Source organism: Cnephaeus nilssonii (assembly GCF_951640355.1).
Source record: "Cnephaeus nilssonii genome assembly, chromosome: 13".
Taxonomy (NCBI): domain Eukaryota; kingdom Metazoa; phylum Chordata; class Mammalia; order Chiroptera; family Vespertilionidae; genus Cnephaeus; species Cnephaeus nilssonii.
This window is the reverse complement of record NC_137084.1, coordinates 16,971,167-16,989,635: the sequence shown is the minus strand read 5'-3', so window position 1 is coordinate 16,989,635 and position 18,469 is coordinate 16,971,167. Positions and strand designations below refer to the sequence as shown.

The following is an 18,469-nucleotide window of genomic DNA, read 5'->3' as shown; positions in this document are numbered from 1 at the left end:
GGCTGCAGAAGAGCGATGGGGCCTCAGGAAGTCCCCGCCCGGTCCATCTGGCCCCCTTCCTCCTCTGGTTCACTTGTGAGTGGGTATGAGGCCAGCTTTCTGGGTATGAGTCCGTCTTCCAGGCTTAGAAGTGTGAACAGTCACCTTCCAGTGTTGGCACCTGCAGCATTCCAACTAGCCGCCATGTGAGTAACCGCTGACCAAGGACTCTTCTGTCCCCCAAATGGAGTGGGCTTTGGTGGACAACAGCCTGGGTTTTAGACTCAGACAGGGTTTGAATCTTCATTCCATCACTTGCCACCAGCTCTCACTGGTGATAGTTGTAAAATTGGCCCCACCTATGAGACCATTCCTTCATCTGAGGACCAGAAATAATGTGTACAGTACAGTGCCCCGTGGTAACTAAATGACCATCATTTCCCAGTGAACAAAGCGCCAGTCCCAACTTGTGCAGCAGCTGGGATTGAAGCCCTCACCGGACCATCCCCCTCTCCCCTCAGAGCCTCCGTTTCCACCTGCCATGTACTTACATGGAGTCATGGAAGGCCCTGTTTTCCTTTCCTCTCTTGAGGTTTTGCTTTGCTTTAGAGGTTAAGATGGTAACATTTATGTGTGTTTTACTGCAATTTTCTAAAAAGTTTGTTACTATGAGGGCAGGCCAGAATTTCCCTTGGCACAGTGGTCAAGGTCAGGGTCCAACAGTTAGCTGTTTGCCTGCCAATAGCAATCAGGAGGCGACGCGGCCTCAGCTGGGCCTGTTCTGTTTTCTCGTCATTGCTTGCTTGGGCTGGGGGAGCTGGGCCAGAGCTGCAGGATCAAGCCACATTGTCAGGATTGGTGGTTATAAACACGGGCACTGAGCTCCAGGAAGCTAGTCCCGTTGCACACTGTGGCCCTGGTCCAGGTAACTGAACAGAAGGCACAGGCGGCTTCTCTCAATGGCTCTCCTCTGCTCTGAGCTGGGTGAGTGTTTAGAACACAGGGGATGTGACCCAGGGCAACGAGGAGGGGAGCAGGAGATGGAGAGAGCTGTTTACTTGGGTTGGGCTCCTGGCAAGGCCTCTGCTGAGTGACTCAAAAGCCAGTTTACCTCTGCCTTAGCAACAACAGGTCTCGGGATGGATTGTAGGGATATGCTTTAAAGGGGTAGGACATGATTTTCAGACCCGGGGACACTGAACACTGCTTTTGGGGGCTCCCAATTGAAGGTCAGGACACCAGGGAATGTTCGCCACCGTTTCTAACCCAGGGTTTCGCCAACTCTATCCTGATTGGCTGCATGGTCAGGCACCATGGTTAGTGTTGTGTGCAGTTTACAAACAAGCAAGGGCTCCCCCAGCCTATTACAGTGGGTAGGCCCCACCTGGTTTGGGCTGCAATTAGAATTTTCTAACTAGCCCTTTTCTGGCCTGGGGCCTGCCTTCAGCCTGAAAGGCTTCGGAGGCAACCCAGACAGCAGTTGCCAAGGCCTGTCAGGCAGTTGGTGTCTTGCCACTAGAACTACCTCTGCCTCTGGGACACTGGCTCCACTCCAGCTCCCTTCTGGGAGGCAGGAAGGCCGCTTGGCCAGGGCTGAGATGCCTGCTGCATTAGTCTCCAGGGGGCCAGGCAGGAATAATCCCCCAAGAGTCCACCCCAGTGCCCTGGGCAGCTCCACAAACTGGCATGGGCCCTTGACTCCCTGCTCCTCATCCAACCCCTTCCCTTCGGTCTGGTTTGCTCAGCCACAACCCCGCACGCTGATCAGCAAACAGATCCCCGGCAGCTTGGGGAGCCCCACACCCCCTGCTGGCTTCTGCTAGAAACCTGAAAGACTGACTTTTCCTTAGAGCCAGAAGCCAGCCATTGCCTCCAGGCCAGGCTGCATGGTGAATGACGTATTGCAGGGGGAATAGAGCTGATGAGACTGGCCTACATTTTATGGAGATTCTACTGTGGGTGTGCTTAATACGCACATCTACTTCATACACATCATCTCACTGAATATTCACATACAGGCCCCGAAATGGGAACAGCACAACCCAGGAACAGGAGGCTCTAAGAGCTTTCCTGACCAGCCCAAGCTTGTACAGCTGATAGGTGGCCACATGCCCAGAGTCAGAGCAGCTGTGACTGAGAAGCCTCTCAGCGTTACATGGCACCATTCTTCCCCTCCCGTGGAGCCTGTGATTGACCGTGGCCTGCACATAAGTGGGAAGCAGTGGGGCTAGGATTTTAGACAACTTGCACGACAGGAAGCTGTAAAGTACAGAAAAAAATTTATTGGAAATCTCTTGAATACATTTTAAAGTATAACTCAGTATTTCCAAACAAGGTAGGCTAGAGGAGGGGAGGGACTCTGCCCCCTGGAGACAGATGACTAGTCCCAGCCCCGCCCCCTGTGCTGCAGAAGTCAGTCTAGGCTCATACCTTTCATTGTACAGGGCTGAGGGGCAAGGGCCAGCCTTGACCATTGCTTTGCTTCTCCCTGGCTCAGCGCAAAGTCAGGGCTCAGCCTCCTTGGCCTCTCACTGATGGGGTCCTGAAGAAAGGTTGCTGCCTGCACAGGCCAACAATTAGGACATCAAGGCCAAAGGCTCTGACTCAGTCTGTGCACTCAGGACTTTCCACACTTGGCCTCAAAAGGGCAGTGGCTGAGACATTGGGGCGGGGCGGGGTGGTGGGGAGGAAGGCAAGAGATAACTTGCACTGGGCCTCCACCCTTCTCAGCACTGGGCCGTAAGGATAATCCACTGGGCTGTGGATTGGTTTAGCAGGCCCTGGGTGTGCTCTGGCCCAAAGATAGGAGGGCCAAGTTGGACACCACTGCTGGGAACATTTCTTTGTGGCAGAGAACACATGCACAGGGGCAGGGCTCAGCCTAATGGAGACAGCATCAGAGCCCTCTCGAGCCCTCAGAGATCAGCTTTGTCGGTGGGAACAGTATCACATGCATTTACTACAAGCAACTGAGGGCCATGTGCTCCAGCTGCTGCCACTGAATACCCCTGGTGGGTCAGGAGGAAAGGGGCAGGCCTAGGTTTCCACGGCCAAGACTACCAGTTAGGCTGGGAGAGGGACAGCCTAGGAGGGTGAGGCCAGGCACTTGACTTGCCCAAGTAACAATACCTGAAGGGGTAAGTCAACCATGTGCCAGCTTTAGTTTCTCAACAAGGAACCAGTAAACCTCAGGGCAGGGCGCAGACCGTGAGATTAAAGGAGGGTGGTGGCCAGGCCCAGGTGAAAGGAGGAAAAGGGCCCAGAACGCAGCCCTGAGAGACAGAAGCAAGTGCCCCGGAGCGGCCTGTCTGGACTTCCCCAGGCCCACCACATACTGCCCCTGGGCACGGTGTGCAGCACAACTCCAGGGGCTCACCACATACACGGCTTCCTCGGCTGCCAGAACAAGCCAGTCACCGAAGGCGCCGTGAGAGATCCCAGGCTCTCACCGGGAACATGTAGGTGTCCAGGTAAAACCTGTTGTCAGTGCAAACGCAGCAAGTCTGGGAAGTGTGTTGCCCTCACCAGCCCTGTTCTTAGCTCCCACCTTCTACATGTGGGAAGGAAGACCCCCAGAGCAGCAACCTGGAATCTGGGGAACCTCCACAGGAACGGGCCCTGCCCCAGGAAGAGGCCCTTCACCTTCCCCAAGAGAAAACATCTAACCTCAAACATAATTTCTCTATAAAATATGACTTCTCTGAAAGTAATAAATATTTACCATATACCATATTCTATAACCAAGGAGCAGCAACGGGGGAGGGAAGGGAAGAGAACTGCTGTGACTCCAACCCTAGAGACACAGGATTTGGTTTCCATGTAGCTGAGGAGCTGAGCACAGGCAGCCGCCAGGGCCGCTCAGACCCTCTGCTGGGGGCGGCACAGCCTTCCAGGGTGGGAATGGCTGACTTTCGAGTTCTCATCTTGGGCAGAAGGCCTGTCATATTGCCAAAAGTACAGGGGCAGAGGGAGGGAGAGAGGAAGATATCAGAACCAAAGGAGACAACAAAGAGCCTGAGGAGCCCTTCCTTCCTCCCAGCACTGCCTCCTTCCTCTCTCTGCCTCCACACCAATCTCTGGGCCACCAGCTGGAATGTCAAATGGTTGGTGGTAACGGCGACAGGCGAGGGGCCAGTAGCAGGAAGAACGGGGGGCCACCTTTGTGAGCAGAATCAGCAGGCCCTGCAGAGGGCCCTTTTGTTACAGAGTCTCCCCATCTCCAAGGCCAGAGGTTGAGTCCTCTTAAATGCTCTAACAGGGCCTGAATACTGCCATGAAATCTCCAGGAGGGGCAAGAGCAGGGACTTCTGGGTCCCCATGGGGGAAACCAGCCTCCCCTCCACCTGGCTTGGAGCAGGACGAGGAATGGGAACAGCTGATGAATGGGAGGCTCTCTGTCTCCTGGGACCACAAAAAGGGGAAGTTGCTGGTACTTGAGGACACCAACTTTTACTGCAGAGTTTCCACAAAGGCATCAAATTCTCGGACGTTCTTCTCGTGCACAGCCAGCTTCTCTGGTAGCGAGTCCTGTGCCAGAAGGGGAGAGAAGAGCTGCTCATTCAGGGAGGGCCTTGAAGAGCCAGCCAGCCCCATCACCCTGGGCTGAGGAAGGGGGCACAGTTTAGCAGTGCTGGACCAGGAGAGCAGGATTCAGGGCGACCGAGCAGGCAGCGGACAAAGGGCTTCAGGGTTCTGTGGGGCTCGGGAGGGGGGTTGACACAACTAGGGAATCGAAGTGACCCCACACTTAATGATACAGAAAAGGACCACACCACCCATAGGATGACAGAAAGTAAACATGAAATATCTTTGGCACGGATTAGACTGATACTAGAATTGAATAGCAGGTTTACAGTGCTCAAAATTAAGAAAGATTTACTAAAGGTTCTTCACACGCTGTGCAGGACATCAAAATGCCCTGGGACACGTGAACAAGGCAGTCCCACCACACTCCTAACGGACTCCGACTCAGCAGGTCTGCGGTGAGGCCTAGGCACCTGCATCTTGACACCAGCAGAGGAGGGGTGGGTTAGAGAGGGTTGGAAGAGAATAAAAAAGAAAACAGAGCCAAGAGGAGTTAAATTTAACTGCCCGAAAGTATCAACTATTTAAAAAAAATCTGACCCTAATCTTGTGGTCTATCTCCATTGAAGAATTTGCATGTGAAGAATTTAAATGATCACAGATTTCCGGACAGGCACCAGGTACTTGGAAGAGGTGGGACAATCTCCTACCTCGGAATTTATAAAGTGGCCCAGACACACCAGGCAGCCCAGGCAGCTTTGGAAGGACTGGCTGCAACACCACTTTGAGAGGCTTCCTGGGCAGTTCCTCCCACATTTCAAGTGTGTGTGGGGAGGGGAGGGGGGCGGACGGCGGGAGCGTGCTCGGGTTCCACTACCTAAAATCAGAAGCCAGACTCAGGGATCAAAGCTTTGTTTTGCAAGCTCAAGCTGACTGTGGGCAAGTCATTTGGTCACAGTGTCAGTTTTCTCATCTGTAAAATGAGATAAGACAACCTACCTCTTAGGTTGTTGAAGAATGGTATAAGGCACTTACAAAAATGCTTGGCACCTAGAAAGCCTTGATAAATGCTAATAATAATTACATTATTACTGCATTGTTATTACTACGGAGCATACGTTTTTGTTTACAGCAAAACAAGGGCAGCAATTCCTAGATTCCTATTCTAGAGTCATCCCTGTAATTTCAATGTTGGAGGAGATATCCCACTTCAGACAGAGGGACCCTGACATCTCGTGGCACCGGACACCCAAAGCTTGTGGCTGTCCAGGGCACTCCCCGGCATTGCAAGGCAGGAAACAGAATCCCTAAGTCAGATGTGGCAATGACATCTGGCTAAACAGAAGCACTACTAGCTGAGGAATGGCTCTCTAAGGAGAGAGCAAGAGCACCGATGCTCAGGACCTTAGGATTCTTCTGCCCTGTTCACCTGGCATCTGCCTGGGAAGCTGAACAGCTGAAGGCGAGAGCTGTTGGAGCAGCTTGGCTCAGTGGCATCAGCAAGAAGACACCAAGCATGGAACAGGAGTGTGTAAGAAATGCTGAGCCCCTGCAAAAGGAGGAAGTGAGTGCAAGCAAATTCAAGATAATGACTGCCGGGCATAATGCAAATCTCAAGTGCAATCAAAAGAAGATAATGAAGAATAAAAAAGAAGATAATGGTTTAACAGTGTCTCTTTCCTATTACAGGGAAGATGGGAGGTGTGGGAGAGGGGGTAATAACAGGAAGAAACTTTAAGGTCTGTGGAGCAGAAATGACATCAAGGGGGAAGGAAGGTCAGAGGATGAAATGGGGTCGGGGAAGGGGTTTCCATACCAAGTCCTCAGCCATGGACTGTGCCCCGATATCTATGGAGAGGCTGCTCAGCTGAGGGGGGTTCTGAAATTCACGATAGAAGGTCCCCAAGTCCATCGGAAGAATGTCATCTTTAGAAAATGCCGGTTTCTTAAAAAATAAGACCAGACTCAGTTTAGCTTACCACGGACCACAGAGGAAAATCAGAGATGAACAACCCTCTTTCCTTCCAGTAAATTATCAAAGAAAAGGTTGCTCCAGGCTTATCTTAGGGGGAGAAGTCCCACAACTTTTCTCTTCTGGACAGCTGAATTCTAATCCTGCTACCTTTCCCATTCCCTGGTTAGGGTTATGTCACCTTTCATTAAATTCCTTTCCTTAGCACAGGGCTATCCATTCAGGCATGAATAGAACCTACTGGGAAATCTCCATTTAGAGCTGAATTGCATGATGTCAATCAAAGACATGGCACAAAATGCCTTCTTGTTCTTTGGCCTCCAAACGTCCTCAAGCAGGCTATGAGGGCAGGTTTCCCACATACACTGCCCCAGTGGGGGCCCATCTGCTCCCTGTGAAGGAGGTCCCCTTAAAGTGCAATGGATGCCTCTAGGTTTATTTCCCCTGCAGCAGCAAAGGTCAAGGAAGGTGAAGGCAACTTACGAAGTCGATCATGACAAAGTCATCATGGGTATTGCCACTGCTGCCACCGCTGGAGCCATCAGAGTGCAGGCTGCCCTGGAGAGGAGACGCAGTCTCTGGGGAATCTGGAGGATTCACCTGGTTCAGGATAAAGCAGAGGAAGGGGCTGGTTCTGTGCACTGGGGGCAAGTTACTGTTAACAATGGAGGGTTCTGTAAGACAGCAATGCTGACTCGGGCAGGGCTGATGGTCTGGGAACAGTGGTGTGCCCAGGAAGGACAATGACTCCCATACCATCTCATTGGAAACTTTAGACTCACCATGGGATCAGCATCCTCCAGTTCTAAATTCTTGGGAGCAAACATGGCAAAGGGTATGTCCAAACTCGTCAATGTCACCTGAAAAGACACAGGAGAAAGTATTAGTGCCTGCCCCTCACCCAGCTTCCATGTTTCCCTAGAAGCTGCCAGAAGCCTGGAGGCCTGCAAGTTTGCACCAGGTTGACCGCATTGCCCCTCAGGTTCGTGTTGGAAATCCCCCAATTTCCACCACCTCCCATCACAGGCCCACAGCATAAGCAGGGGTTAGGGCTTCCCAATACCTCAGGACGTCAGCTTAACCCACAGTAACTCAGTGACAACTGTTCAATGGCAGAGACAAAGAGGAACCTCCTACTGAGTTTAGGCTGAGGTGTTAAGGAGATAGAATATTGGGGACTAGTTTTAGTTATCCTATATAATAAAAGGCTAATATGCAAATTGACCGAGATGCAGACTACTCATCGCTATGACGTGCACTGACCACCAGGGGGCAGACGCTCAATGCAGGAGCTGCCCCCTGGTAGTCAGTGCGCTCTCACGCGGGAGAGCCACTCAGCCAGAAGCCGGGCTCACGGCAGGAAAGTGCAGCGGCCAGCAGTGGTGGCGGAAGCCTCTCCTGCCTCCATGGTAGCACTAAGGATGCCTGACTGACAGCTTAGGCCTGCTCCCCAAGGACTCCCAGACTTCGAGAGGGCGCAGGCCAGGCTGAGGGACCCCCCCTGAGTGCATGTATTTTGTGCACCAGACCTCTAGTAAGAAATAAAATAAGAAATATTAACCATGCTCTGTTAACTGTGATTGTTTTGTTCTGATTAAAGAAAGCACATTCTAATCTGGTTGGGAGTTGTATGCCCTGGGACTGGGAGTCAACCTTGCCCCAGGGACTCAATCCTGGAATTCAGTCCATTCTCATTCAAGAACTGCCTATTATCATGAAAAGATTAACAACCTTGTTGCCCAAACAACTGAGCCCCGCCCCAGCTTGCTTTGCCTATTTCCCCACACTGGTAATACCCTTGCACACTCACTCTTATTCCTTTTGCTCATAATAATCTTTGTCCCACCCAATATAAGCAGCTGACTTAAGGGGGGGGGGGGGGTGCAGAGCAGATTTTCATCGATGACCTGCTGCTCCCCTATACGGTTAGCATTATTGGAATAAATGTTCATGTATAATTCAACCCTGTCTCCACTTACTTGACTCAAGTAGTGACAGGCATCTAGGACCAATGGTTGTCCAGTTTCAGAGCCAGATACTTCAGTGCACTGTGTTTGTACTGAATGGTGTCTAGCCTCCCTCTACTATGGGAGGCTTAAAAGATCACAGAACAATATGTTGCAGGAAGTTTCAGATAGACAGTGAGCAGAGGAGGGACGATAAGCCAAGTACAGAAGGTCATCAGGGTGGAAAACCCCAGGTACCTAGCAATGGACAATCAATTGTAGGGCGGGACCCTTACCCCCAAGGTGACTTTTCCTCCCCTAGCACATCACTGGTCTGGTCTGGTCTGGAGGTTTGGACCCCCTGACCTTTCCTCCCTAGAGATAATATCTAGGCCTCAGCTTATTTCAGCTCCAGGCTCAGATAAGCAACAAAACCAGCCACAGAGGACTTGGGGATCAGCATCACTGAATGACACCCGCCCTTGCCCAGTGTGGCTCAGTGGTAGAGCACCGACCTATGAACCAGGACGTCACGGTTCGAGATTCCTGGTAAGGGCACATGCCTAGGTAGTGGGCTTGATCCCCAGCAGGGAGCATGCAAGAGGCAGCCAATCAATGATTCTCTCTCATCATTGATGTTTCTCTCCCTCCCCCTTCCTCTCTAAAGTCAATAAAATATATTTTTCAAAAAAAACGAGCCCCCCCACCTTGGTTAGGATAATCAATCAGTGGAGACCACAACCCTGAATGGACACACCTGGAAAGCTACTGAATATTTTATTGAGATCTTCCCCTGGGACCTCCCCTAAAATCTCCACCCTTACAACTCCTAGGACTGAAGGAACTCGGTGCACAGCCGCTGGTGCCTTCCCCTCTCTCCTCAGCCCCCCATGCACGTCACCATTCGCTGCCTCACTCCCAAGCTCCCAGGCCCTTCCTTTGTCTCCATAATTTGTTTCCTAAGCCCATTTCTACTAAGAACTCCTTATTTTTCTACCTCTGTGATTTACCCAATAAATGTTCTCTGATAGTTTGGGTCTTGGCTCTGAATTCTTTCCTAAGTACCCAAGTACCCAAGTACCGAGGTTGCTGAACCAGGTTTGGTCTGACATCACCAGTCAGACAACTGGTGCTGTTCCTACCACCTCCAACAAACAGTCCTTAACTTCTGGAGGGTATCACAGGTTACTAACACCCTTCACAAAAATTCTCACACACACATATACAATTCAAACACAATGTCAGTGGCTGCACAAATCCCAAGTTAAGAGACCCGCCTGAAAGGCCGCACTCAGACGTGGCTCACAGGTAGCAATGGCAGAAAAATCACCTGGTTGATAGGTTTGTTGACAAAAGCCCCCACTTTTCGGGCAAAGATGGTCTCCAAGACATCATGGGGAGAGGCCCGTCCCTCACTGCTGTTCGATACGGTTTCAGTGTCCTCGCTGGAAAAGAAATGTAATGTTGGTACTCATCCCCAACCCACCGCAGAGCCTCCTTGGTTCCCCATGAAGCCACCCTCTGTGGGCTGCAGCCTCGGGTGGGAATTGCCCCACCCGCCCACTCGGTGGGAAACGGCACGATGTAGTCTGGCCGCTGCCACTGTCACCCGGCCCTCTAAGTTGAGAGCAGAGGCAAACATTTCCTGGAACAACTAAAACTATGCATATGTGAACAAAATTCAGTGTTACAATTGTGTAAAGCTTCTATGAAATACCAGTAAGCTTCAGTCACCATGCATATAGCAATCATACATATAGGCAAGCAGCTCCCCAAAATTGTAATTTAAATATTAATTACAGAGACAGACTCAAGATTTTAGCTGCTTTCCATCTCCTTATTTTTGTTTTGCTTAGTTATCTAAAAATGCAATAAGATGGTATAGTACAATGTTGAAGTTTAAACCTTACATCACAAGGAACATTATTCCAAGTCAAGAGTCCCAAATTTAACTGGGTAGTGGGCTTGATAGAGCCAGAGCTTTTTAACCCACGACAAATCGCCGGGGCTGGGGTCCTCTGTGCTCCTTATCCTGCCCTTTCCTCACCCCCAAACATCCCTCCGGTCAAGGATACATTCAGTATTGCTGTTCCCACTGACCCCTCTGCGGCCCTCCAGTCTGATGCTGGGTCCTGGATGAGAGGGCGCTCCAAGCAGAGAAACAAGGGCCCATATTGTGGCTGCCAGACCAGCAGCCGCGGCCCTGCGAGCAGCAGAGGCTCGGAAAGCTCTTTTGGCCAAAAGCAGGGGCTCAAGGTGGGGCGAGGGCTGTAAACTCCAAGTGGCCTCTGGCTCCAGCCAACAGGAGGACTTAGGAAAGGCCTGTGCTCTGCATTTAGAACCTCCTGTACAGGGTCCTGTCTTTAATCCCAGGAGTCGAGGCTCAAAAACTAGAGTGTAAAAGGGCTAATAGGATCTTCCTTTGATTATCTAACAAGGGGAGGGATAAGAGGATGGAAGTTTGGGAAGTCAGGAATGAAAGTAATTATTTTCCCTGATGAATGGTGCAAAAATTTGGCCTTCCCAAACAATTCCCTTCCCACCACTCCACCGTGGGAATGAAAAAAAAAAAACAAAACCCAGGAATTTCTATTATCCAGAAGTTCATTTAGGATGTGGCAGGGCAATCAACGTCATTACCTCTGGGGACTTCCAGTCAAGGGAGGGCAGGTCAGATCAAGACAGCCTCATCTTCCCACGGGAGAGCTCCGCGTGTCATGGAAAGAGTGAGCAGGACTTAAGTCCGAGGAGCCTAGCGAGGCTTGTGCCAGCCACTTCGCAAGCTAACTGCTCTTAGGCAAATTACTTAATTCTCCTGAAATCCTCTCCTCTTTTCAAAGGAGGTAACACTGGTTATCTTTGTAAGGTGGGATTATGAAAACTTTCATTTCCTACCTAATCAATGTATCATTTAAATTTCACACAATGTATCAACTGCTGCAACTGAAAAAAGACAAAAGGTTTTTAAAAATATTTAATGAGAAAAAATAGTTTTCTAAACGATCTCCATGAAGCACTCACATAGCAGAAAAAGAAAAGCAATCCTGACCACCATCACAGATGCACCCTGGCTCAGATTCACGGTAAACGCCCTGTCTGGTCCTCAGGAAACAATGGAGACCGAATCCACGAAAATAAATCTTGGGTAAAAGAAAAACATCTGAAAACCCCCCTCACTGGATGAAGGTGGTAAGAGCCACGCCCCTGCTGTTTACTGTTAGTAGTGAAGCCTGGCCAACTTCCTTCCATACCAGCTGCAATATAAGATTCTTATCGGGAATTTAAAGGAATGCATACTTGGGGCCCAGAAGCCAACCCTGAACCAATGCTGAAAGCCACTTTCTACCAATAACCAGTAAGCGCGTTTCCGAGAAGACCTGCCCCTCCCTGGCCTGAGCATCAGCAGAGGCAAGACAGGAACTCACCTGCTAGAAGGTGTGGCAGCACAGTGGGCCCCGTCAGAAGGGGTGTAGGTTGCCAGTCTCTCCTGATCAGCCTGGGCACCGTGGGCAGGCTGGTTGGGAGCAAGAGGTACCCCACCTTCCTTCCCTGGAACCATGAGCTTTAGGGGAAAATGGAAAAATACAGTGAATTGTGGCAGCCTCAGGCAGAAGACACTCATGGCCTAGCATGATAGTATCTGTGTCTGAGTTTCTCCGTCACCAATGCTGCCATCTACTGAGCAGGAAACCTTGGCTCTTTATCCTCCCTGGGACTCAGTTAATGGGAGGCATGCACGGCAATGACTCCAGAAGGAAAAGGAAAGAGGGAGAAGCTCTTCTTTCTTTTATGGAGTTTAAGAGGCCCCTGCCTCTCGGAGTCACATTAGTTCTCCAAAGTCACAGAAGAGCTTTGCTTCCAATCACTTAGAAGAGTGAAACTGGTATCTCAAGAGGCCCCTCAACTGCCTCAGGGCGGGGAGGCAGCAAGGGAACTCCCAGGGTCTGCCCCATCTTTAAAGATACCTGATGAGGATGTGTGGTGTTTAAGCCAGCTGCAAACACTACTGGATAAGCCAGGTCAGCTGATCCAACGCCCAGGGCAGCAGGCTGATAGGAAAGGCGAGAGCTTGAGAGCTAAGCAAGAGAAAAACAAAGAAGGGCAGAGGAAAAGAGGAGGAAAAAACAGGCAATCCTGGAGCATGACTAATGATCAAGATCGGAAGAAAGGGAAGGAATGGATCCCAGCCTACATCCTCAGGGTACGAGGGGCCTGATGTAAGGGTTAAGGACAGACCAGGACATTTCTTTTTAGATGAAGAAAAAAAAAACAGACTTGTTTGCAGTGGACTGAGCTTCCAAGCTCTGTGGCCTTACAAAGGCCTCAGTGACTCCCTTGCCACACCCTTTTCTCAGCTAACTGTTCTGTGTCCAGCCCAGCAGGTCTGTGGAGCACAAGCTGGGGCAGAACTTGGAGCCAAAGTCATCAGTTTTTCTCAGGTCATTCTATTTTCTCCTTCGTCCTTGAGGTCCCTTTGGAACAGAAGGCGTCTCTCTAATCACACCCTCCCTCACCTCTGGGCATGGGAGGGCTCCTATTTTTGTTGAAAAAGAAAGAATACCACTCTTGGATTGTTTATTTGGAAAGAAGATATAAATAACTCCATGTATTTTTCACATCATTGGGAGGGGGCAACTGAAAAACCCTATTTTGGGCTGCTCTTGCTATGGCTATGTCCTGTTAAAAATCAATTACCAAGCCTCAAAATAACCCACAGAACACTTGGGGACATTTAAATAGCGATATCCTGTACTTTATTTACAGTTTTTAAATAAAAAGATGCCATCTAATTTATCCCCTTCTTCCCAGTGGACTCACTTGATGGGAAAAGGCCAGTCCTGCCATGGGGACCCTCAGGGTATCCGTCACCACAGGAGTAGGGGTCTGAAAATGTGCCTTTGTAACAGTAAACACACACTGTGCACAGATACAAACAGAGACAGGAGAAACAAGAGAAGAAAAAAGAAAAGGGACTTGAGAAAAGAAGTGAAAAAACTCCCAAGGGGCAGTAGCAACAGAGGCTAAAATGCACAATGGAGGTCAGGTGTGAAGCGGGGAGAACGCTGCATGACTGCCTTCCCAAAGGGACGGCTGGAAGCGTCTGAGGAGATGTTTATCCCAGGGCGATCCATGGCATGCGTGTCTCCCTGATGAGCAGGTGGAAAACACAGCTGAGTCAGCTGGAATGACTTGGCAAAACAGAGAACCCTGAACCAAGCATTAGTCTGTCTTTAGTCAAGAGGATGGGAGGATATTAGAGAACGGCCGCCAATAGGAAGGGCCCAAGAGCAGCCAAAAGGTGTACTCAGGGTGAATGAGGAAACGGGTTAAAAATGTCAGAATGACTTTTCTGGGGACTCAGAATCTTCAGAGACAGGTTTAAAAAGTTGACCTTAGGGGGGAAAAAAAGTTGACCTTTGTTGACGGGAACTTTAATATACCCAGGTACCCAGCGGCACTTTTCCTACATCATTCCAGGTAAGATGAGTTAGTATACAGGTGTAGGTATAGGGCTGAGTGTGTGTGTGCGTGTGTATTCTTATTCTTATTTTTGGGTCTTGCTGTTCCATCTTTAATAAGTCTCACCAACTAGCTAATTAATGCTTAGAATTGAAAGTAGAACCTTAAGTCACAATAGCAGGTTCAGGATCACAACTCTTTTAACTATTTCTTGACTCAAATGACAACATGATCCTTATTTTGTTGGTGAAACAAACATTACATTAACATGTATTTATTGGACTCTAGCAAAAGCTCAAATAGAAGTTGTTGAACAATTATGCAATTCCCTAAGTTAAACCAAGGAAGAAACTATTTCAGTATTTACAGGAATGAGGAAACCTGATGGTAAATGATTTTCCTCTCTCTCTGTCGAAAATTAGTATTTCTACACCAAATTGTACCAACCTTGATTAGAGATGTTCAGGGATAGGAATAGGGCTCACGCATGGGGTGCTCAGTATTGATAAGATCTTGATGTGATCTACTTTTAAACTGTGACAAGACACAACAGGCAACTGATACCACGAAAAAAGATAGGTTCTCCTTACACAGGTCAACAAACTTTTATGCAAACATTCCGTGCAGAAATGACTTAACTTCCCTTTATTTTTGGAGCTAGGTGAAATTCCCTCCCTATCAGACAGACAAACTGATTTGTTCAGGCCCAGCTTCACCATCCCTCATATCTCCCAAGTCACAACTTTATTGTTTATGAATTTACCACTTATAAAACAAAACTTTAAAGAACATTAAACTTGACATATTTCATTATCTAAAAAGTAATCTACTTCCATTAACGTGCACTATTAAGAAAGTGGGCTTTCCCCTCCTTTTCTGGTCAGGATTGCTCTATGTCAGTAAGCATACCAGAAGCTGCCCCCAGAGCACTCATGCCTACATAGACTGATGTGGAGAGAGGAATAATAATATCCCCAAACCAAATCATCTAGGCAACTTTATAATAAGGCCCCTCTTTAACTCTAAATTGGGACAATAGAAATAAGTGACTCGTGGATTCTGTAATGTCCTTCACACACATTAAATTAGCTTTTGTGCCTAACTTCTACTTCTGAAACAGCTTAGAAACCTAATTCTAATCCAATATCTCCTAACAACACAGGATGGAATAAAATTAAATTTTTTCTTAATTTAAAAACCAAAGAAAATAAACACTTATGGATAGCTAAATTAGTTTGCTGGGTCCCCAAAATAAGATGGTGATTATCTGGGCCCGGTTTAAAGGAAAGTAGAACTGAATTGGTCTAGAAGAAACTGTCTAATGTGAAAGTCTAAAGATATGGAATAGAGATGCTGGGCAGGCAAAGCTGGGATCTGCAGGCAATGAATGTGGCAGAAGATGAAAGACTTGGGAATGAGGGAAAGAAATGTGCCCTGAAATTCAGCCAGCTGGCAAAAATGATTCCTTAGCGGAAGCAGTCTCAATACCATGTACATTACACAACAAGACCACACAGGTGCTTCCTCTTGGGAATCTGAGAACACTGTTTTGAGCCTTTGTTTTATTGAAATTCAGTTTGACACTGAAGATGGACTCAAGTGGAAAAGTAAATGGTTAAAAATGTTCAGATAGAAAATGCAGATAGGCAAAAATCTGTGTCAACTATTAAGAAAAACTGCACTGCCAGGCTGGTGTGACTCAGTGGTTGAGCATCGACCCATGAACCAGGAGGTCACAGTTCGATTCCCAGTCAGGGTACATGCCTGGGTTGCCAGCTGGATCCCCAGTAGGGGGTGTGCAGGAGAGGCAGCTGATCAATGATGCTCTCTTATCATATTGTTTCTTTCCCTCTCCCTTCCTCTCTCTGAAGTCAATAAAACATAAATTTAAAAAATTAAAAAAAAATTGCACTGCTCGTTTCTAACTGGCAAAATGCTAAAATATAAATAATTATTGGCTCCTTCTGTGCTTCGTCCGTTATTGGGAACCATATTTACCACTTCAAACGAGAAGTAGCTCCAAATTAACAAGGGTAGGTTAGAGTATCTCTCTGGTATGAGAATGCATAGGAAATTCTGTGACTGATTTTTCTAGGGAATTTTAAGATGTCCCCGGGAAGGTAAGGTTACATATAATATGGGTTAAGAATGGTTATTGCAATATTACCTGCTGGATAAGAAAGCTCTTCTTCACCGTATAAAAGAACCCCTTGAAACAATCACCACCACCAACAGAACCTCTCTAAATTTTGACACCATTTCCTTAGGCCCATATGTGCCAAATAACTACCACCACCCCAGAACCTGTTCCCCCTACCTGGGATGGAGGGGAGGTGGAGAAAGAGGTGGTACACACTTCTTGAGAATCTTCCACAGAAGGATATGTTACTCCAGTGTCCTCACCAGCGGTTCTATAGTGAGGGGAAAGGAAATCATGAATTTTATGGGGATGGCAGTCGATTTTAGAAAGGACACAAAGAGATGCAAGTTTGTTTTTGGCAGAGTTCATAAGAGTTCAGCAAGAGAGCTCTGCTGAGTCCTTCATAATTTCAAACCAAACCGTCTAGGTAACTTATATTTTTATTATTATTTAATATATATTTTTATTGATATCAGAGAGGGAGGGAGGAGAGAAATATAGAAACATCAATGATGAGAGAGAATCACTGATCAGCTGCCTCCTGCACGCCCCACACTGGGATTAAGCCTGCAACCCCTAGACATGTGCCCTGACCGGGAATCGAACCTTGACCTCTTGGTTCATAGGTTGATGCTCAACCACTGAGCCATGCCAGCCAGGCCCATGTAGGTAGCTTTACAACAAGACTCTCTTTAACTCTAAATTGGGACAACAGAAATAATGGTGATCCGTGGATTCTGTAATGTCCTTCACACACATTAAATTAGCTTTTGTACCTAACTTTTACTTTCCAGAGAGCAGCATCTAGAGGTTGACAATGGCTTTTTTTTTTTATAACCCAAACATCTTACTTGACATGTCATTTGAGAATATCTGCTTGTAGCCTCTGCTTAAATAGACTACAGTAAAACAAAAGTCTAGACTCCAAAGACAAACTTACCCAATTTCAGAAGTCCTTCACATAAAGACAGTATCCTTCCTGATACACATCTATCCCAACCACTAGAGAATTCTAGAACTGTTTTCTGGGAACTAGGCCTGAAGATAATTGATTCTCATGAATAACTGAATTGTGCCAATGGTAACCTGAAAACCATTTGATTTGCAAAAGACATTCCACAAATTACTGCCACTCTTGTCTCTAAGTCAAATCACTACTGTCAAGATTCAACACGTCCAAGAATTTTGTGAGACATTCTGTATACCCCAAGTTTGGGTGTACCTTATGGGCAGCAGCAAAAAAGGAAGCTAGCCATTCCATTTCTCTCCATGTGGTGTCTCCATCAGTGCCCCAGGCCCATCAGTGAGTGCTGATAAAGGTGCCCTGTGTACCTGTGCCAGATGGATGCTTCTGCTAGCTGCAGTATGGGAAAGTGCCTTTCACATTCCTCACCTGTAATTGCAGGGGTGCATGGGCGAGGAGCTGGGATAGGGACGGTCCACAAAGTGATCAATGATAATCCCCATGATAGGTGGGGTCCTCTCAAATTGCCTGTAATGCAATATGCAGATTGCAGTACTTGTTAGAATGCCTTGCCAGCTCCTTGAAGTCCTCAGAGGGCCCCTCACCTAATATCTATTAGCAGGAACCACCAGACCCTTAACTATAGCATCCCAAAATATAAACCACCATCTCCACATTGTTGATTCTGGGACACGCAATAAGATCTTCCAATGAAACTGGGCTCTCTCTTGATTTTATTCTTCAGAAGGGAACTGATTTCAGCAATGGCAAAGCTGAATAGCAGGCTTAGCTATGGAGTTCGGGCGAAAGAAACATTAATATTTTTGAAAGAGTTCCTTTGGATTCCAATGCTCTTTCCTCACCTTGTGGACATGAATGCCAAGTTAATTCTGTAAGCACAAGAAAGAGTGATGGTGCCCACAGGGGTGCCCACTGTCCCAACACGAACTGTCTGGAAACCTAGGAGAAGAGATAAATAATTAGTTTTCCCCCCAGAGAATAATGATACTGCCCCCAGTCTCTTTCCTTGAATCATTCAGCCTATACCATCTCAGGCATTACCCATGTAGCATCCTGAGTGCCTCAATTTCATGTGTGTGTTATTTTTTCTTTCAATTAATTCTATATTGATCTAATATCAGCAAGGGAAACAGCACTCTATTTTCAGAGAAAACCACCTTTAAAGAGGTAAAACACGTGTCAATCCTAAAGCGTTAGCAAGGACTGTCACATGCCCAATGAGACCCCAAAGGGGCAGCGGGAGTTTGTCACCAACACCTGAAATTTATGAGGTTACTGCACTCCCACTCAAGCTGCCACCCCAGAACCGAGTATGGAAACGAGCCAGGGCTTTGCTGTTTCCTGATTTTCTCGGTTTCATTTCCAATTTTTCAAAATTGATGCTCATCAGAAACATTTAACATGCTCATTGTAGAAAATCAGGAAATAGACAATTGTATAAGGAATAAGAAACAATACTGAGT

General features: G+C 47.8%; 1 protein-coding gene across 5 annotated transcripts in view; it reads right to left on the bottom strand.

The window, feature by feature from the left end:
* Positions 1–2,241: 2,241 nt before the first annotated feature.
* Positions 2,242–18,469, bottom strand: part of ATG13 (autophagy related 13) — a 31,990-nt gene continuing 15,762 nt past the window's right edge. For 3 of the 5 annotated variants that reach the window (XM_079788689.1, XM_079788690.1, XM_079788691.1), the window contains 9 exons: positions 17,849–17,945; positions 17,415–17,513; positions 16,199–16,292; positions 11,847–11,983; positions 9,752–9,866; positions 7,258–7,335; positions 6,959–7,075; positions 6,320–6,448; positions 2,242–4,506 (listed from right to left, as the gene is read on the bottom strand). In XM_079788689.1, the coding sequence (XP_079644815.1) occupies positions 4,429–4,506; positions 6,320–6,448; positions 6,959–7,075; positions 7,258–7,335; positions 9,752–9,866; positions 11,847–11,983; positions 16,199–16,292; positions 17,415–17,513; positions 17,849–17,945 (944 nt within the window). In that variant the 3' untranslated portion in view covers positions 2,242–4,428. Of the gene's footprint in view, positions 4,507–6,319; positions 6,449–6,958; positions 7,076–7,257; positions 7,336–9,751; positions 9,867–11,846; positions 11,984–12,386; positions 12,498–13,239; positions 13,339–16,198; positions 16,293–17,414; positions 17,514–17,848; positions 17,946–18,469 lie in introns of all 5 variants that reach the window. The other 2 variants (XM_079788693.1, XM_079788692.1) reach the window with 2 other exon arrangements.